Source organism: Trichomonas vaginalis, chromosome II (assembly GCF_026262505.1).
Source record: "Trichomonas vaginalis G3 chromosome II, whole genome shotgun sequence".
Classification (NCBI taxonomy): Eukaryota; Parabasalia; order Trichomonadida; family Trichomonadidae; genus Trichomonas; species Trichomonas vaginalis.
In genome coordinates, this window is record NC_067204.1 from 22,425,128 (window position 1) to 22,446,920 (window position 21,793).

At 33.4% G+C, this 21,793-nt stretch overlaps 5 protein-coding genes across 5 annotated transcripts, besides 1 other annotated feature; 3 read left to right on the top strand and 2 right to left on the bottom strand.

Annotated features, from left to right (window-relative positions):
* Window positions 1–256: 256 nt before the first annotated feature.
* Window positions 257–7,361, top strand: TVAGG3_0590650 (armadillo (ARM) repeat-containing protein family; the record flags this gene model as incomplete). Its single annotated transcript, XM_001321656.1, has 1 exon — window positions 258–6,551. One exon carries the CDS (start codon window positions 258–260, stop codon window positions 6,549–6,551), a length of 6,294 nt encoding a protein of 2,097 aa, XP_001321691.1.
* A 115-nt stretch (window positions 7,362–7,476) lies between these two features.
* TVAGG3_0590660 (helicase protein) lies at window positions 7,477–11,888 on the top strand (the record flags this gene model as incomplete). Its single annotated transcript, XM_001321657.2, has 1 exon — window positions 7,522–11,799. One exon carries the CDS (start codon window positions 7,522–7,524, stop codon window positions 11,797–11,799), a length of 4,278 nt encoding a protein of 1,425 aa, XP_001321692.1.
* An 89-nt stretch (window positions 11,889–11,977) lies between these two features.
* Window positions 11,978–12,010: a mobile genetic element.
* Window positions 12,011–12,987: 977 nt separating this feature from the next.
* Window positions 12,988–13,711, top strand: TVAGG3_0590680 (uncharacterized protein; the record flags this gene model as incomplete). Its single annotated transcript, XM_001321658.1, has 1 exon — window positions 13,004–13,663. One exon carries the CDS (start codon window positions 13,004–13,006, stop codon window positions 13,661–13,663), a length of 660 nt encoding a protein of 219 aa, XP_001321693.1.
* A 343-nt stretch (window positions 13,712–14,054) lies between these two features.
* On the bottom strand, window positions 14,055–15,935 carry TVAGG3_0590690 (protein ubiquitination; the record flags this gene model as incomplete). The annotated part of the gene is made up of 1 exon (XM_001321659.1): window positions 14,274–15,605. The coding sequence occupies one exon, from the start codon at window positions 15,603–15,605 to the stop codon at window positions 14,274–14,276; it is 1,332 nt and encodes a 443-aa protein (XP_001321694.1).
* A 2,294-nt stretch (window positions 15,936–18,229) lies between these two features.
* Window positions 18,230–20,914, bottom strand: TVAGG3_0590700 (ubiquitin-ubiquitin ligase protein; the record flags this gene model as incomplete). Its single annotated transcript, XM_001321660.1, has 1 exon — window positions 18,247–20,901. One exon carries the CDS (start codon window positions 20,899–20,901, stop codon window positions 18,247–18,249), a length of 2,655 nt encoding a protein of 884 aa, XP_001321695.1.
* Between the last annotated feature and the right edge of the window lie 879 nt (window positions 20,915–21,793).

Sequence of the window (21,793 nt, forward strand, 5' to 3'; positions counted from 1 at the left end):
AACTAAGTATACTATACATGATAGTTGCCATTTGGAGTGATAAATTAGGCTGCATCAATAATTTCTTATATTTCTGTAATGACGAGCAGAAAGGAAGCGATAAGTAACCCTCGGAAAAAAGAATAGGAGTGTCACTTTTCATGGGGGTTTCATTTAAACTTGTTATTTTTAAGATCATATTCATTAATAAGCTTTGATATAGATTTTTATTTCCGATCATTATTGTCAAAAATTTTACTTTATTTTTTGTTGATGAAATGAATTTGCCAGAAAAATTCCCTTTAAACATGTTACCTCAGGTATTAGATTGCATTTCCAACTACAATAAGCAAACTTTGTTGGAATTCAATAAGAAACTCGCTTCTGAAGAAAAAAAATTATCAAAAGAGGACATTAAAACATTTAATCAAAACATTATCGATAAAATTCTTAATTCTCAAGCAGCCAAAGATATTGGTAATGGACTTTTGTTCCTAATTCCATGCAGTCGACTCCCTGTCAAACAAATCTACGAAGCAGTATTTAAAATACAAACTTACAACAAAAAAGTTCGTATTGAAAAGACAATTAAACATCTTCGAAAGCTATTCAACCAAGAAAACAGTTGTTTAAATGCATTCGGCTCATTTTTCACTCCAGATCGTTGCAGTTACATTCATTTCCTTATCATGGCTCATATTTTCAATAACGCGAGCAAAGATACTAAAAAGAATGTGATGGCAACGTTTATTTCTCTTGCACCAAATTTTGATAAGAATGCATTGACGCATTTAACTCCATTTATATCATCAATTAATCAGAGTATGTTTTTTCAATTCGTTAGGCCATATTTGGACTCAATGATGCTTAGATCTGCCGAAACTATTGTACAATTCATTCCTGACTTCATCTTACCGCTACAATTCTCGATCAACTACTTCCCAAAGAGGACATACTCCAACTTTATCGAAACATTATCAAAATTATGCGAATCGCAAAACCAAAATTTGGCTCTTTTAAGCCAAACTACGCTTTCTAAGATAGCTAAGAATATTTCTCCGAAATGTATTTTACTAAATTCGAAGTCAATTGTCGCTTTCTACTCTCATATCGATCCTTATCCAATATCGATCTCATTAGCATTACAAATCCTCAACTCTAAGCAATATTCACCTTCAGCACGAATAGAAATCAAGTACTTCCTCAAAAGAGCTATCGAAATCTCATCAGAATTCTTTGATATCGACGATTTTATAAATAATGTCGTAATTCCAGAAAAAGACTACTCATTGCTTTATTTAATAGCAGATAAAAGCAAAAACCATGACAATATATTGAATTTCATTAAAAATATTAACGATCCTTACATAAAAGTCCTCAAATTGAAATATAACAACGAATTACCATCAGAAAATGACATTTCAGCACTTCTTACTCCGAAATTACTCAAAGAAATGAACAAAATCGATATAAATTTCCTTGATGTCATTTTTGGACTTACTTACAAGATTTATCCAGAAACAATCGCTAGAGGATTGATTTCTGCATTAAATCTGACTAATTTCCAGTCTCAAATCTTTGATTGCATCAAAAAATATTTGAATGAATATAATTCTACGTTTGTTAATGCAATTCTTGCTGCTTTCAGGATTAGAACGCCATCAGATTTATTAAAACTTGATATTAACCCTTATTACTTTGATAAATTGACCTTAAATCAGAAAACAATGTTATTAATCGCTGGATACAACTTGGAAGATGATGATCCCGAACTAGTTCAGAGTATCATCAACACAAATGATGGAGAATGGGGTAAACAAACAATAAATGTCTTGATAAAATTGGCAAGTCGACCAAAATGCCACGTAGAGATTGTTAAATGGCTAAACAATCAGAACATTTCACCAGAATACGTGAATCTCTACATAATGATCATAAAATCGTTCAATTTGGAGTCGGATAGAGAATTAATCGAAAAAATCTTTTTGAAGAACAAAGGAGAAAATACAGGAGAGAACTTCTTAAGAGGTATACTCGAAAACATACCACGATACAAGAATTCCTCCGTAATTATCTCAAAAGCCCTTTCAAATCTCGATAGAATTGAAATGATGAACAGGAGAATCCTCAATTCAAGTATTCCTCAGTCCAGGAATATGAACGAATTCGATTTCATCCTTTTCCTTCCATTTATGAAACATTTATTATCAGAAAATGACTATATTTCAAGAAATGCGGCCAGAATACTTGCAGAATTCTCATATATACAGTTTGACCATCACGAATACTTCAATTATGTGGTTAAATATGTTGATAATGCTTTGATCGTAGATTATATCGTTATGTCAAAGCTTGATGAGCAAACATGCAACCAGGTAGCACATGTTCTTGTCAAATCCAAGGAATTATCAAAGATTGCCCTTGAAAAATTTGAAGAAGATGACAGATTTAAGAATTCTCTTCCAGTTTGCGTATTAACTATGCATGAATTGTATTCTTCATCTCTTCCACCCTTCAAAGACTATCTTTCTATAATGGTTGGCTACAAATTAGAAACAGATACAGAAACTTGCCCGGCAATCGCCTTAGCAATCGAAAAATCTCCTCAATACCAGCCTAACTTTGAAGAAAACATCAAACTCTTACTTAACAATTCCATTTTATACCCTAAAATTGTTCTTAAAATTTTATCTCACCTTACAAACCTCAAAAACATGACCAACAGTATCCTAGAATGCGTTTTTGCCATGAAAAAAGACGATATAGATCCAAAGGACTTCAATACATTGATGATTCCAAAAGTTACTCAAAAATATCCGGACGAAATCATCAATTATTACTTCAAACAGCCCAATTTCGAGCATGTCCACAAAGATACCTTCAAATGCCTCAAGAATGCATTCATGTCTTCCCATACTTTACCATTAAATCTCCTTGAAAAACTTGAAAGGTACGTCAACTCAAGTTCATCCGACCAAACAATTTCTATCGTCATCGAATGTATGACAGTTTTACAAGTACAGAGTCCTAAGGCTATCGAGCAGCATGCCACACATATTATAGGTACTCCTGAAGCATACGATACATCTTTGGTCGCATTGAACTTCCATTTCGCGAAATCCCAGAACAAAATAAATTTACTCAAAAATTGGATCACTTCACCTGTGAAAAAAGACAACCAAAATGGTCTTGAAACATTCAGATACATATTCCTTAACGAGAGTGAGAAAGAGAACGCCAACTCTCTGTTGTTAGAACTAGTTAAATACTGTGATAGTTCTGATATTTCAATTGTTAATTCCGCAAAAAGTTGTTTGATGACTGCGGCTTTGACACTTGGAAATGACGCTTTAAGTCCAATTGTTCCTTCTATGATGGATCTCCTTGAATCGAGTCTTCCTGAACGCGCGGAGCAATCAATTATAGATGTGTTGATGGCCATTGGAAACAACCACAAAAACTTGTTTTTAGTTCACATTGACAATGTTTTCAAATTAATTGCTGCAAAAGGAAAAACAAAGAAAATTGAACCGTTTCTGAATTTCCTGGATGAAACATTGTATAACAGTGAATACCCTCCTATACTAAGAATCACTTTCAACGCATTGTTAAAAGGAGAAAACACCGTTGAAATACTCAACAGAATACTTGAAAACATCGATGAAATTAATAAATTCGATGAACTTGCTGTCACTTTTTGTCATTTAATCTCGAATTGTCTTGTTTATAATGACATGAATATTAAGATCAAGACATACCAGATTTTGTCATTATTGAATCTACATGACGAAGAACTGTTGAATGTCATTGATAGATTCGTTGCAATTCGAAATGACCAATATCGAAATCAAATTTTCGAACATTTCAAAGTTTTCGCGTCCAGATTGAATTTGGAGATGAAAGAATACGTGTACAACCAGATCTGGAAGTTCGCACAAGAGTACAAGACATCAGGATCGAATGGAACAAGTCTTTGGCTCAGTTGCATCATATCAGAACTCAATGACACATCGAAATTGGAAATTTTGTTGAATACTTTGAATAATCCAAATATAAATTCAAGTTTACAAGAAATATTATTAGGAACATTGGACAAATTATATGATTTGAAGCCGAGTTTGCTCCAGAACTACAATATCTCCATAGAGAAGACAGTCATTAAACAAGTTGCATCTGAATTATTACTCAAATCAATCATGAAAAAGATTTCAGAGCAATTAAATGATGTAAATAAATCAGAATTTGTTATGAATGTCATAAATGAATTGACAAACAAAAGACAGACGACGAGAGACATGTGTTTGTCAATTCTTTATGATCTTAAACATAACTACAACATGCTAAGTCTTTCTGTACTTGAAAAAGATATTTATTTCGCTTTGTGCGCTGCAATAAACATCTTCCATTTCTCAAACGATGAAAATGCAAAGAAATTGTATTCTTTCATCGACAAAAACATCTTCAAAGACTTGTATAGAACCAATTTCGACTTGTACTTGGGTAACTACTTAAATGTAAGTGAATTAGAACCCTTAGTTCTTCCTGTTCTCATCAAAATCTTCAATGAAGCTTTGAAGAAATACACTTACAATTCAGTAGATACAAAAGAAATTGTCGATTCTTGGAAGAACGTGCCTAACTTTGAAGAACAATTAAAGAGAATTGTTAAGTCAAAAAAACTTACATCATATGGTCTTAACATCTTAATAACATCAATTAATAATGTCAATTGTATTGAGGAAGATAAAACTCTTGTGTCTGAAGTTTCTGGGTCAAATTACAGTCCAAGAATTCCTTTATCTACTGACACGATTAATTTGATATGTAACAAATTAATGGATGTGCCTCCAGGATCTCAAGATGCTGAGAATATCTCAGGTGTTTTGTTCTTGTATCCGTTCTTAATGGCTTATCATAAAAATAATGAACAAATCGAAAAATCAGTTTTCCTTAAATTGGCCGAACAAAACGGTTTGAGATCAAGTTATTATGAACGAACGAAAACACCTCAAGAGTCGTATATACATACATTCGGATCCGGCTCATCCAAACCTATAAAGAGCCAGTCAACATTGCGTTTAGGAGTGTTCACAAAAAGCTACAAAAATGCTTTCATAAGAATTGGAACTTTATTCGGCGGCCGCGAGATCAGAAATTTCCCTCCAACAGAGCCATTGATGGTAGACATGTTACTTTATATGAGCAAGTACAACTCTAAGTTCTTTGTCAACCAGACAGCTCCTTTCGAGTTCCATTCCAGACTGTTATCTCTCATGTTTTCCACACAAGCTGATTTATACACAAATTGCATGAAAATTGTTTACGAAGTTTTGACGAATTTGACAGAGTTCAAAGACAAAATCACGTACATTGAAACGATGACTAAGTTCTTTACTACACAGAAAGTTACATCATCAACAAAACTGATCAAAGACGAGATCATTTTCTACATAATCAAAGAAATATTCCCTAATATAGAAACATGTGACAAAATGGTGAATTTCTTAACAGCTGCTTTTCCTTTCATCAATGAATCAGTTAAAGAACAATGCGCAACAACAATTGTCACTAAATTCCTTGTCGCCATCAATACATCAACTATTTTGAACATTCCTACAGCGATTTCTTTGTTTTTCTCATATGTAGACAAAAGTTATGGAACAGCAACTTTGATAACTGTTTTAAGTATCATAAAAGAAAGCGAAGATCCAAATATAATGAGATGTGATTTGTTAAATGTCGTTGATAGAATCATAGAAAGTTATGTGAATGTTAATTACGTGATTTTGCTGTTGAGTCAGAACTTGAATGATAAGATTTCCCATTTAGTTCTTGAAGCAATTTCTCATGCACTAGGAACATTGAATACAGTAACTCTGCCTGAAGCAATGCAAGGATTTTTGGATTTCTTAAATAATTTGTGGACAAAAGTGTCACCTTTTTACAATAATCCAAGAGATTTAAACAAAGTTTATGTAGCAAAAATAGGAGCACAGATTATTAATTTGTTGGATAATAATGATAAGTTTAATATTGTTAATTTCTTGTTCGAGAAAAACATTGATATTTCAGTTGTTTCCATTTTTTATTCTACATTGAAATCTCCAAAAAATTTCAAGAACGACAAAGCTCTGGAAGCAGCCAAAAAGTCTATGTTTGATTACTCAAAGACTATTGAAATTCTACAGATCTTGCAGTTCATGACTGATGTTAAAGTTATCTCTAATTTGGATAGAATGATTTATTTAGTCAATGCTTTGTTTAAAGGAAGTTACGCAGTTCCAATGATGTGTTACGATGAATTGAAGAGATTGGCTCCGGAAATAAGACAGATAAAGATCGAGGATTCTTCTGTTTTAGTGTCTGGAATATATTTCGCAATGAAGAGCTGCAAAGATATTCCAATACAACTCTTGAGAAAAGCAAGAGAAACAATAAGAGAAATATTGATTGGTTCTTCTGAAGCTGATGCACAAAAAGCGACAAAATTCAGAGAAGATTATTTCGAATGGATAGGAAAAAGCGATCAGAACATTGTACAAGATTTTAAGAGAGAAATCTCTGAAAAATAATGTTTTATTATATCTTTTTATTTAACGGATAATTAAAATGTAATTTATTTTATTTTCGATTTTGAACATAACATCTCATCTAGTTCATCCATTCTTCTTGCATTCTTCGACCTGGATCTTTATCCAGTTAAATATCTTTCTGATGTCATCCTTCAAATATGCAGGTGAGTATAATTGGAGTTGCGGTCGCGAACACTTTCAGAGATTTGGTGGTTGACATTCTTGGCCTTCTTGTTTTCGAATGAGAGAGTGCTATTGACCAACTGGTTCACTGAGACTATTTCTTCTGAGCCAATATTCACAAGATTATGGTTGTTTATATTATAAATATACATAGAAAAAGTTAAGTATTCGCTTAAAGAGGAGATCATCAATTCATTAATATATATTTTTTAAATCATGTTTGATAAGAATTAATTGAGATGAAATATAATATCTCAATTTTATATTTACGGGAATGGAATATTATATTTACGCGTGTACAAATGAATAGATATATTACCATGTCTGAAAAACAAAGAAAATGCAAACAAATCAAATATCTATATAAATTTAACATAAAGAACAATTGTAACTAAGGAAATACATAACTTTACTGAAAATTCGAAACATTCTAAGAAGCTAATGATAAGCTTATTGCATAAAATTAGAAATATTTAAAGAATATTGAAAATTTATAATGGATAGCAACCATCCAGTTCGTATTTCAATATGATGCATATATTGGCAACGAACATTGTGATTATTACAGCCAGAGTAGCAAACTTGGAAATGCAATATTTGAGCAATAATTTTTTAAATGAATTTTGCCCTCATTTTATCATAATTCTTAATTATCGCTTCAATATTTGGATACGTCTAAACAAGTATTATCATATGATATAAAAAATTCGTACATACGTTAAATAAGAATTTGAGAAGTTTACGAGAATTTACTGAGGAAAATAATCGTCAGCCAAAATTATTGCAAATGTCTTCCTCCAAACGCAGAAAATCCGGCCGCGCTTCACGTAGTTCAAGCCATGAGGAATTAGAGTTTTCAGATACCTCTACAGAATCAGAGGAAATGGAAGAATTAAATGATGAAGAAGAGCAAAAACCAGAAGAAGAAAAGCAAAACGCAGAAAAACCAGCTCCAAAATTACCATTCTTCCTATCCTACTTCAATCCTCCTGAGGGATTGCCTGAACCTCCGATACCATACGAGCCTCCACCGCCACAGGTACAAGCTATCATTGGTATGAAGGAAGAAGAGAACGAACCATCGCCTGTAGATCAAGTTTACTTCACTAAATGGATTGGTAGAGCTTATATACATGCATCATATGAATGTCAAGAGGATCTTAAGCAATGCGATGGTGGAGACTTAGCTCTTAAGAAGTTCAACAACAAGCTCAAAGGATTTGGACTTACAGCTTCAACATCTCAGCCAGAATTATCTACTTTCGACCCAGACGATATTAACAGCGGCTGGTTTGAAGTTGATCGCATTATTGCACATGAAAACAATAAATACCTTGTCAAATGGGGCAACTTACCATACGATCAAGCCACATGGGAATCAGAAGAAGATTTACCAGAGCCAAACAAGATTGACGAGTTCATAGCTAGAAAGGACCGTTGCGCGCCAATGCATACACCTGATGAGCCTAAAATCGATTCAAAACTTTACACAAAAATCGAAACTCCTTTGGAAGATAAGCGCGGAAACACTCTTCGCGATTACCAACTTCAAGGCCTTAACTGGCTTCGTTACTGCTGGTACAATCATTACAATTCGATCCTTGCCGATGAAATGGGTCTTGGTAAGACTGTACAGCTTGTTACTACTCTCATAGAGGTCTCCAAGGCATCAGGCATCAGAGGACCATACTTAGTTCTCGCTCCTTTGTCCACATTGCACCACTGGGAGAAAGAATTCCAAAATTGGTCAGATTTGAATGTGATTGTTTACCACGGCTGCCCGCTCGCCAAAGAGGTTATACAGCGCTACGAACTCTGCAAGATAGAAAACGGCGTAAGAGATACAGAAAAACTGAATTGCGAAGTTGTTATCACAAACTACGAAACGTTTATGTCTGATTTCGAGATATTCCGCAGGGTAGAGTGGAGATACCTCGTTCTCGATGAAGGACATCGTTTAAAGAACCATCAAAGCAAATGCTACGGATTATTACAGCAATTATCATACAAACACTGCACATTACTTACAGGTACACCTATACAGAACAATGTTGAAGAGCTCTGGTCTCTTCTTCACTTACTTCAACCAGAACTTTTCGATGATCTTCCTGCTTTCCTTCAAGAGTTCGGCCAAATCGACAACGCCCAAACTCTTCAAAATCTACAGCAAGTCATCAAGCCATTCCTTCTCAGAAGAAAAAAATCCGACGTAGAAACAACAATTGCAGCCAAAGAAGAGACAATTATACAAGTCGAGCTTACTAGGACACAAAAGACCTTCTACAGAGCATTCCTTGATGAAAATCGTGATGTTCTACTCTCACAAATTACATCAGGTGCATTACCTTCATTAAAGAACCTCATGATGCAGCTCCGCAAGGTCTGCAACCATCCTTACCTCATCAAAGGTGCAACAGATACCATTTTGGAGCAATTTACAAAGGCATCTCCAGAAAATACTCCCAAATCAGACATAGAACTCAAAGCGCTCGTCCAATCATCCGGCAAACTCATTCTCATTGACAAGCTGCTACCGAAACTCAAAGCAGATGGTCACAAAGTCCTCATTTTCTCCCAAATGGTCAAAGTATTAGACATTTTAGAGGATTACATCGCAATCAAGGGCTACAAATGCGAGAGAATCGATGGAAGTGTAGCAGAAAACGACAGACAAGCAGCTATAGAGCGTTTCGGAAACGATCCAGACGCATTCATCTTCTTATTATGTACAAAAGCAGGCGGAGTAGGTATAAACTTGACAGCAGCTGATACTGTGATCATCTACGATAGCGACTGGAACCCACAGAACGATATCCAGGCCCAATCTCGTTGCCATCGAATTGGACAGACACAAAAGGTGAAAGTATACAGATTGGTAACTCGCGGAACGTACGAATTGGACATGCTAGACAGGGCGTCCAAGAAACTTGGCTTGGATCACGCTCTGTTGGACAGTGTCGAAGTATCAAATAATCCGAAGATGGAAGCTCAAGAGATTGACAAGCTTTTAAGGCGTGGAGTGTATGATATCGCTAATGATGATGATACGGAAATCGAAAAGTTCTGTGCTGCTGATATTGACCAAATTTTGTTGGATAGATCTCATGATTTGAAGACGAATGAATCGAAGACCGATTCTAGCTTCTCCAAAGCCACGTTTAGTGCAGAGACAAACGACGGAATCGATGTAAAAGACAAAGATTTCTGGCAGAAGATGATGCCGAAGATTACAATGAAAGTAGAGAAGCCCCTTGAGCAGAGAAGATGCCGCCAGCACAAGACGCAGTCAACAATCTACGAAAGCGATGATGGAGATGACGATAAACCAAGAAGAAGAGGTTCAACGCCATCAGGCATCCGCCAGTACATCAGAGATATCTGTAAGCATGGTTTCAAAGGCTCTGCAGGCGAAAGAACAGTCCTTTACACCGCAGCAGAAAAAGCATTGTTGGATCCAGCCGACGTAGCCATTATTTTGCACTTGCTGAACATCGAATCGTTCGACGACAGACCGGAAGACATTGTCACCATGCAGGAGAAGTATTCCGGCTCTCTCAAGGAGTGCATTGAGAAACAAAATTCTATAATTGGTCGGACAATGCTCTTTTACAATTTATCATTAATTCTCACCGGCTGTGCAGAAGACCTCAAAACATGGCCTGTCAGCGGTGTAGATGATGATCCTCTCTACGAATACGCATTAATGTACGCAGTTGCCAAAAACGGCTTCGTAGATGCAGACAAACTCTTCCAAGGCACAGGATACCACACAGAGAAGCAGTTGTTAGACAAAGATACAGTCAGAATCGTCAAACAGCTCGTAAAGAACCTTGGAGTTCTTGCAGCCAACGTTGAGCAAGCAGACAAGGATTTCATGACCCCTGAAGAGTGGAAACAAGCCCATGAGAACCTATTTAACAGAACAATCTTGAGCGACGAAGAATATATCTTAATTTTCCAGTTGATCGTTCTTTACGGCATTCCAGAGCCAAAATATCCACCAGCAGAAGGCCAAGATCCTAAACTCGACTTCTACGTCATCCACGAGATGTCGAATCTCAAGTGTCTCAAGTACGAAGCCATTGAACAGTGCTGCCAAGAGATAACTGACCTTGCGCAGGACAAATTGGCTCCAGGACAGACAGACATGGTTCTTAAGCGTCTGAAAGATTACGGAAACAGGATCTGGATGAAGAAGTTGAGAGACAACAACAGGGAACTGAGAAGAATCAGGAATTTCCTCGAAAGAATGGCAGAAGACGAGAAACAACTCATTCCGAAGATGAGAAGTTTCGAATCAGCTCCTGACTGGTGGTCCGCCGAATTCGACATTGCTTTGATGAAAGCACTGGCTCAATACGGACTTGTCTATGTTTCTGTGTTTTTGGTTGACGAAAACTTGCCTTTCCTGGCGATGCTTCCTGAAGGACAAGTTGAGCAGTTCAAGAACGCGGCGGAACAGGAGAAACAAAAAGGAAGACCAGTGAAACCGAAAGACGTCGGAGATTTGAATGTTTTGTACAACGACAAACATAGATTGGGAAGAATTACTTCTCTCATCAATTTCGTTGATTCCAGATTGAACAGACAACAGAGATTGGAGTCAAATGATTCTCCTGACGGACCTATTTCTTATCAGCCAACAATCACTGAACTTCCGTCTCTTCCTCTCGATATAACACAGACATTGACAATTGTTGATTTCGGACATTTCAAGCCTGGTTTCGAGAGTTATCCTGTTGGATATGTCGCCAAAAGACAGTACTTCTCTTTGGAAGACCCGAATGAGAAAGCGTGGTACGAGGCATCGACAAAGATCAATGAAGAGAACCAGTTCAGATTCGTCGTGAAACCAATTGATGACGATGTAGACAAAGTGTTTGAGAGCCACACTTCTTCTGGAGCTTGGGAAGCTTTGATTCAGGAGATTCAAACTGTGAAGGCAAGGAAAGGAATGCCAAAGAGAAAACACACAACAGTTTCAGGTCCATTTATGTATGGATTTTCTGCTGATACTGTTGCTGCTTGTTTGAGGTTCTTAAGAGATCAGGATCTTAATCAATAATAACTTTTTTTTATTTATTTAATTTTTTTATATTATTTTTATATTTTTTTGTTATGACGTTTTTTTATTTTTAAAGAAATCAATTTTATTCTACATAATAGAACTTATTTTTTTACTATTAAGAAAAATATACATCTAGACAGCAGTACTGTAAGGAGACTTCATGAATGAGTTTGAATTAAGGGTGCAATTACATCATTCTGACATTCTCTCAAATATATTTTTAAATTGCAATATTTAAGGTAAAAAGTTAATATTTTTAGTCGGGAAAAAGTTATTACAAATCACAAGATAGTTCCTAATATGGCTTGTGTAAGTGAATCCTTAAATGGAAGTGTTTTTTAAAGCACGATCGTGTTTGTTTTGGTCAATTTGGAGAATTTATTCCAGAGAGACCTAATGACAAATTTTATTTGTTTAATTTTGAATAGATTATAGCTAGGTTTGAGAAATGTTTGTTGAAATATTAGTCCGAATCCTCATCAAAATGGCATTGTATGATTTCAAAGTAATTGGTACAAAGAGTTGCAGCATATTGTATCATCTCTGAATTATTTGGAAGTTGAATGCTTTTAATTGATTGATGGCAGGTAGTAAAATTACTGAGTTACAGCATCCATTATGATTTTGATTTTATAATCAATTATTAAAAAAATCTCAATATTTTTTTAAACACATTTTCCTACGTAAAGTCTCCCTATCGTTTTTCTGCCTCAATATTGAGTGAACCTCTATCAAAAATTTGAATAAGAGACTTTACAAAAGAAAAGGAGTTTAAATCATTTCATATTTTGTAAATAATGGAATGGAATATTTCATGCTCAAGCAGAATTAATTTATTTTCATGTGTAGTTCATGATAAATGTTGAAACTCAGGCAATACAATAAAAAATTTAAAATTTTGAATATTGAACAATGAAATTAAATCAATATTAGAATAGGACCTATGCTCATATTTTGAACATTTATCTATTGATTGACAGATTGGAGGCATATTTCAAAAACTTGACAGTCAAATCTGACAGTGTTTGATTAATGAACGATAAATTCTGATTAATGGATTCGACATGCAATAAGTTTCATCAGTATTATCATTCTCTACTTTAATGCATTCATTTGAAATTTTATCATTTGATTTATCTGACTGTCAGAAAATATTTCTTGAGAGAAGTTCTGTTATACATTTTTCATTTCATTTTTTTCGATGCTACCATTACTTGCATTCCGCACAGCATACAATGCAGATGATGATAACATCGGGCTCCCAATACCAACAAAGTTAGGACTCTTACGTATTGGCATTGATAGAAACTCAGCCGAAGAGTCTGATGACGATAATTGGCATCTTGACTTTTCAAAAAGCGATGCATTTAAACACTTCGCCATTGATTACCATAGCAATGATGAAGAAGATGATGACAACTGGTATGTTGGCCTTTCATACCATTCACCATGGGGTAAATTCTCCATTGGATACCATAGCAACGACGAAGAAGACGACGAAAACATAAGAATTTGGGCAGACTTAGCCACAAAGATTGGCCGCTTTGGATTCGAGTACCATAATGCCGCCGAAGAAGACGACGACAACATCCACTGGACATGGGGCCCAGTCGACTTCGATCTCGAGCTCAATGAAGACAAGAAGGTCAGAGCTAAGAAGCCTGTCCGCATTAACAAAGAGTTATTGAAGCGCTGGATAATGAAGCATGGCCGCCGTTCATTCCCACGCATGTACAAGAAGCATGCTTTACCAAAGTTCGCTGCTAAGAAACTTGTAACTCCAAAGACAAATGGATGGATTAATCCACCATGGTTCGAAAACTGGGCAAGAGCTTATTTGCCAATATTTAAATATTTATAAACATACTCTTTGAAGATTTTCATTTCTTCAAATGAATATGATTTTAATGTTTTTTAACCCTTTATATGATTTCAATACTATTTTGAAATGATTGCCTGGTATAGTAATAATAATTTTTAAGTTAAAGAAAGTTCGCCATTAAGTTCCTGTTATATCATTATCAACGCAATATATGTATGGATAATAAATATTTTTGAAGCAAATGCAATAAAAAGTTGTCTATATGTAAACGAGAATATATATATATATATAAATATAAAAGGATTAACATGAATTGTAAGTAATTATTAGGATGGTATTAGCTAGAAAAAAAGTGTATAAGTTATCTAATTCGTTTGATTATAATCAATATTGATTTAAATCGTTTTGCATTTTCCCTTCTTCCAGGAATCGGACTTTATGTGTTATATCTTCCTTTTTGGAGTTGAGTCTTTACTCTTAATTAATAAACTTAATTCTTTATTTTTGGAGAGATGAAATATTTCTATCAATTTTAAAAGAATCCATTCTGTTTAAAACAATTAAACATAATGTTTAAATTTGATATTTTGTTCTATGGAGATCAAGTATCTGAGTTAATATATATTTTTTTTCAAGTTTGCTTTTCATATTAAATTAGATCATCAAAAGTTTGGGAATTCAAAAGAAGATTCATGATATTTTTATAATCTCTATTTTTGTTTTGATTTAGTGTTACATAATTAAGTGCAGTATATCCTCCATTGTCCTTCTCATTAGCATTGGCACCAATCGAAATTAAATATTGTACAACTTCAAAATGGCCATTCATTGCAGCACGATGAAGTGATGTTTGATTAAACTTTGTTTTGTCATTTTTATTAAATCCAACCTGAATAAGATATTTAACTATTTCTAGATGGCCACTATCAGCAGCGATAATTAATGGAGAAAAGCCACTATTAGGTTTTTTAAATGGATTTCCTCCCATTGATATGAGATATTTCACCGTTTCAAGATGCCCATATCTTGATGCGAAATAAATGCAATTAGCATTATTATTTTGTTTAGAATCCGCATCACATCCAATACTTATCAGATATTTAACTACATTAAGATGTCCATTTTGGGATGCTGCTAGAATAGCATTGAATCCATCTTTTTTATCTCGCCAATTTTTATCAAATCCAATTTCAATTAAATATTTTACAATATCAAGATGGCCATTTAAAGATGCCTCAAGCAAACAATTACATCCAGATTTATTTTTTGCGTCTCTAATGCATCCTCCTTCAATTAGAGATTTTGTTAATTGAAGATATCCAATATAACATGCCATTAGAAGTGGAGTATTGTCATTTGAATCTCTCTTTTCACTCAATCCAATAACACATGAATCAAACATTTTCTGTTGATCTCCATTATCAGAAAGCTCTTTAAGGTACATATAAACTTTGTTAAAATTGTCTGAGCTGTTCAATTCTGAAACTTTTGATAAATAATTTATTGTTTCAATCATTTTATTATTTTCATTTTTAAGTATAGTAATTTCATTCTTGTATTGCTGTATTTCATTTTCCATTATATTTACCTTTGAATAAAGGTTTTGAATTTCGGAATTACATTCTTTGACTTCATTTCTATTCGAGGTATGACTTAATATGTAATTTTCAAAAAACTTTTTCAAATCACGAGCTGATTTCAGTTTGAAATTCTTTTCGTAATTTTTTAGAATCTGCATTGCTTCATCAAAACTATTTATACAAACTCTACACTTTCTGATGTAGTTGAATAATTGACTTGTGGAATATTTTGATTTCCCTTGCATAATTAAAGCATCGAACATTGTTGGATTAAACTTTGCTATTTTGAATACTTGAGAAAGAGTCATCTTATCAAGAATATCATAAATCCTCTCATCGTCGAGGTATTCTTGAATGTGGTTAGCCAAATAATTGACATTTAGAGTGAGATCTTCATTCATTTTCTAAAAACAAAATTTTGAAAATGTTGTAATTATGAAAGAGAGAGCTATGACGATAGAGCAGACTAATAAATTACTTTTCTGTATTGAAAACCGCATACATTTGAGTATAATTATGAAGTTATTATTACACTAAAGGGTGCTTTTGGTGACTTATAATTCAAAGATTAATGTGACTGTTTAATGGTTTTTTTTTAATTTCAAATTTTAAACACCAAGTAAAGAAATAAAAATGAAATTAAATGAAGCAAAGAGAAGCAAAAGGTCAAGATCAGATTTATTGTTATCTGATAACATAAAAAACGAAAAAAAAACTCAACTGCATTAAAATTGATCGAAAAATAAAAATTAAAAATAAAGATATAAGATAAATTAGTGAAGGCTGGTGTATTAAGAAAGGTAAACGTTGATAAGATTTGGTCTAAGATAAATTCGATTGTAATAGTTTGAAAATGAATTGTGAATTTGAGAACCAAACTTTCAAAATATTTGAATTTCATTTCAAAAAAGCTTACAAAATATATCGATATAATTTGGTTATAAATCTATTTCTGATTTGTTGAGTTTAAATATAATTGAAATAATTTATTTTTTGAAAATGCTTTTGAATTTCAGTTACGGTTTAATTAAAAATATATCTTATTCATCTGATTGAATACTGGATTATCCATGAATGAATTAATTTAACAAATTCAGATTCAATCGATTCAGAATTGATTCGATAATAGCGGTTATTCTAATTCAAATATATTAAATAAAAAATTAACGCTTTTCTCCTGTAAATAAACATCAAATTTACGATCGTTTCGCAGGATAAAATATCAGGATTAGAAATTAGATAATTGTTTCTGTTTTTCCTTTGACTGTAAAGAAATATATTTTATAACAAAGTGAAATTCAAAAGAAAAGTTAACAAAGAATGTGTAAGCCAATGACCAGCCACTATGAATAGCTTTTGTCGTTGGCTTTTCTTTCTTATTTTTCTGTTTTTAAATTATTTGCAAGAAAACAAAAACTCAAAATTTAAACTCCAAAACAAGTGGATAATACTTTGTGGGTATAGTTCAATGAAACTTTATTTTTAAATTTCTTTTTGGACTTCTAGATTTTAAGAAAAAACGGAATCATGATATGGACACTCAATTGCAACCAAAATGGTGTAGAAATCATACATGAAAGTTTAGTTTCCTTTTGTTCTGTAGTTAAAAAAAAATAACATTTTTTTGAAAAGCAAAGTTCATCAAAAAAAGAAAACTAAGCAGCAAAAGGCCAACTATGAAGAAAAAGAAAAGATAGTGTTCAATAAATTGTTTGTTCGAAACTTTATATGGTAAACAATTTTTTATTGAGAAAATAAGATTGAAAAATGACCAGAAAGAAAAACTATTTTCGTTTTAATAGCCTTTAAAGAAAAAATGTTGGCATAAAAGTTGTTAAGTTTTTTTAGCTTCTGATGTGAAAATTTTTCGAAAAAAAAAATAAAAATAAAGACAAAACCTAATCGAGCTTTGCTATGAATCAATTTTGAATCGTTTGCTTTTATTAGCTTTTAATTGGAGAAAAATCTTTTTACGAATTTGGGTTATGTTCATTTACGAATGTCCATTTGAAATTAAAGCCATTCAAATGATTGAAATTTTTTGAATTGTAAATAATCGTAATCTTATAAGATTTAATCTCATGTTAGATTTGATAAATAATACTATAATTTCTAATTTCAAAGAATAATTTTGCAAATTACCTCAGACTTTTCAGAGGATTGAGTGGCAACTCAATCCTCTGAAATAGTCTGTGGTAATTTTTAGTCTCTACACTATTTCAATATAAGCTCCATTTTTAAACAGTTTTTAAAAATCGAGCATTGAAAAGTGTGATGAGACTTTTCAATTTTCAAACCGATAAAATTATTCAATAGTATATTATATGCTCATATTTTTACGCATAGTTTTCACGGTCATTCAATTTTTGTGGCATGGATTTGTAAACTATTTAAAAAAATTCTGAATAAAACTTTTATATGGATTTACAAATTTTCTATAGCTTTAATCAACATTGTTTCCCTTCACCGAAATAACAAATTGTTTTTTCCAACACCTTATACACTTGATCTAAAGGCAATCCCCCAAAATATTTTTGATTTTTGGCTACATTTCTTATTTTATTTTTTATTTTCAATTAAAAAACACCCCCAAAAAACAAGTTAACCCAAACTCCTTCGCAAAACCCATTCTTAAAAGCTACATTTCGTTTCCTTTTTTCCTTTTATATGAACTGTTATTATCAATTTTATTTTCAAATTTTATTTCCAATTTTAACTACAACTCTATTAACATCGAACTTTCTTTTTTACAGTTCATCTGTTTTCGTATGAGGTTTTTTGCTTTCTTTTTTTTTATTGTTTTTTTTTATTCGGTTGTTATTTTTCAAAAAAAAAAGCCAAATAAAAATCAATACTATTTTTAACATGTAATTATTGTTGATTGCTTTGTGAGCTTCTACCAATCTTTTTAACCTTTATTTTAAATTTTTTAAAAATATTTCCAAAATTTTTACTAAAGAAATAAAAAAAATTGAAAACCAAGAAGTTCCAATTAAAAAAGATTTAAGAGAATTGTTTGTAATAAAAATAAATAAAATTTTTTTATTTTTTGTGCTGCTCAAACCATTGTTTCTTAAAGTCCTGAATCTTCTGCTTCAATTCTGGTAGAGGAATCGCATCATTTTCTCCAAGAGGTGCCTGGCTAAGAGGGCATTTTCCTGAAGTTCTAAGTAAGTTCTCGAATGTGAGCTGATCAACGATAGTATCATCGGGTAATTTTACAGGATTCTCCATTAAGTCTTCTGTCAACTGATCGTTGAATTCTCCTGGAATATCTTCCCATGGAATGTCTATTCTCTCCAACTCTTCTTTCTTGGCGAATACCAGTCTGGCGAACTTAGAAAAATCGGCCTTAAGAGTCGAACTTCCGATTTTCTGGATGTAATCGAGAGTTTTCTGAACAAGATCGTTAGAATAAAAGGCTTCGTTATTTACGAATGCGCAGATGTACTCATCGGAGATACAATGGGATAGCGTTGTGGCAATTGCCTCGAAGAAATCGTTGTAATGGAATCCGAAACCGATAATTCTCTGCGAAAAGAAGTTAATGTTCTTGTAGATGAGGAAATTGAGTGTGGAAAGTGTTAATGAGGTTAATTTCTTGATAACTCTTTCAACACTGAAGATATGTGGGAGGAAACTTGTAATTTTCTCAATAAGCTTCAAAGCTTTATCTGTTGTCTGGATGGTTGTCCTCAAAATACTCTTTTCGGTTTCGATTTCGGATGTATCGCGGCTATCGCGTGGATCTGGGTCTTTAATTGCGTATTCCTCAAGAAGTCTCTGCATGTCGCCCAAATGGAGGATTGTATCATCGACCAAATGGAAGACGACATCTTGGTAGATCTGTTCATCGCAGTGTTGAGCGAAATAATTCTTAAATTCGTTAAATTGGAACCAATATCTCAACAAATCCTGCGCGGTGTTTCTGAAATTGAATCTATCGTAATATTCGCTGTGCGATCCTGTGTTCTGGACATCACTGAAGAATTTTGCCAAAGATGGGATCATTTGTTCAGCAATGTGTGGTAATCCAGAGACCAAGAAGCATTTTTCGTGGTCCTTAGATATTGTTGCGAAGATTTCTACGATATCTGACTTAATAAACAAAGAGTTGATGTAATCGTAGTTAGAAAAGATCGCAGACAGATTACAAAGGCTTGTACTGAGGTTCTGAGGTGGTTCAAGCATAATGATGAGGTTCATCACATTGACTAACCCGCCAAGAATGTAATCAGGTAAAAATTTGTAATCAAGTGGCACTTTTTCTGGTAATTTCGGTTCTTGGTAATTGGCCTGATTCTTTAAGAATATGAATGAGCAGTTAAAGAAATCTATGAAATTGATCAATTTGTCTTCCATTAATATATGTGCTTCCAAACAACTTACTGCGAGGGTTAGCTGCTTAATTTCGAAGTCCTGACCTGGAGTACGGCGAGAGCGGTTAATGTTGCGGCTGAGATTAGGAATCATGCGGCAGAAAGAGCAAGATACGAATGAGATGCATCTCCATGCCAAGAAAAAGAAATGGCTGACGAGCGTGATATCCTTATTTTGGCACTGATCCAATTCCTTGGCGTATTCTTCGGCATCGAGCCTTCCTTGGTAGTTTATTGGATCAGAATCGTGGATATCTTTGTAGTAGCTCCTTCCGAAGTCGGATCTTGGGTCGTACCATTTGTTATTTTCGCCGGTTGGTGCAAGAAGGTTCACATCTTCGTCAATTTGAAGAACTGCGTTAGAATTGTAGATATAATGGGGATCTATGTTGTTTACCTGCTTCTCTGTAAATAATGCTAAGCGAATTAATGTGTATTCGAGGTGGTAGCCGATGGCTTCGAGGTACATTGCTTTGACAGAGTTATTAAACATGATTCCGTCTTTATTGAGTATGCTGAGTGACTCTACGAGCTTGCCCATCAATGAAACAATCTGTTTGCGTGTTGAAGGAGCAAGTAAACTCTTGAATAAATCGAATAATTGAGTATGATAGTTGAAGAATGTCGAATTGGCAAGTTTTATTATCTCTTTGGTGAGATTTCCGTTTGGATCAGAGAATATCTCTGTGCATCTGTCCAATCTATCATGTGGAAAGATGGATTGAGATAAAAGTTGTTTAATAACGGGTTCGAAGTATTGGGAGTTGGCGAAAGCGATTCTTATATCATTGAAACCTAAGAAATAGTTGATAAAATTGATGTTTGTCGCTGCATATGTAACATCTCCTTTCATTGTTCTGTCAGAGAAGATCGTTATGGAAAGGATGAATAACTTGAGTCTATTTTCTGACTCAAACTCGTTATTTTCGTTCCTGGCAAGAACAAGTTTAATAAATTTTTCAACCCAGTTCCAGTTGACTAATTTGCTAACGACGTACTTGACAAAGTGCTCGGCAATGAGAGAGATTGTGAAGTCCTCTTGGAAGACTGTTGGTATGTCGATCATGCATTTGATATAATTGTCAGCAGCTTCTTTAATCAGCTTGCAAACGTTAGACTCGGACTGTATGGATGATAAGAGAATAAGAATTTGGAACGATGAGACCTTATTCTTATCAATAGAAGACATTATATTAAATATGAACTCGTCTTGGCTAAAATCGCTTGAAACAGTAGAGGCTATAGTATTTGTAAGGAGTTCTGTATCCAAGGCTGGCATCTTACGAACGAACTCAAGAAGCTCCGGCTCTAATGACATCAGAACAATCTCAATAATGAAAAGCGAAAAAAAAAATTTGACAACAGGTTACAAAATTTTTCCATTATAAAACTTTCACTTCCTGATTCACAGTTGCAAAATAATCTAATCCCGAAATTGTTATGAAACTCAAAAAAATTCCATTTTGTATAAAGGAAAAATTCCATATTCAGTCCCACGCATTGAACTAATAGATGACTATATACTAAAGATGATTAATGTACCGCATTATTCAAGAAAAGGAAGACATCTTGATAGAGAATTGGAAAAAAATTTCAATTTCATTGAAGTCTATGATGAATGGATCGGACATGAAGAACAAATACAATCAGACTTCATTGGAATACTATCGAAATTGCTTCAATCCTTTGATTTTGAATGAATTTTCCAAAGAATTAGCTTTTTCAATAGTTTTATACATTCTAATCGAATGATGTTCATCCTGTAAGCCTCTTACATCTTGAATTATATTTTTTAAAATTCCAAAAAAAAATTCAAAATTTGAAGTTTATCTTTCAAAAATAACTTTTTTCACTCAAAAAACATAATTTCAAATATTTTTGGAATTACAGATGCTAGTTACAATTGATTTTTGTAAGAACGAGTTAATTCTTTTGGCAAAATTCATTGATAATTAGAATAATATGATTGATTCTAAAAAATTATTATTGAACTCCAGGCTTGAGTTGGACATTGAATACTTAAATACATTGCAATAAGCTAAATCGTCATTGAAAAAAATAACACAGTCATCCCGGTTCATATCATTTGAATCAATTCATAAGGATCCAACTCGGTGCAATGGCATACCCAAACACTAAATAACGGTAAAAATTTGTTTCTCTCCTAAATATTTTATATATCATCATTTTTATTAATTTCATTCTCAATT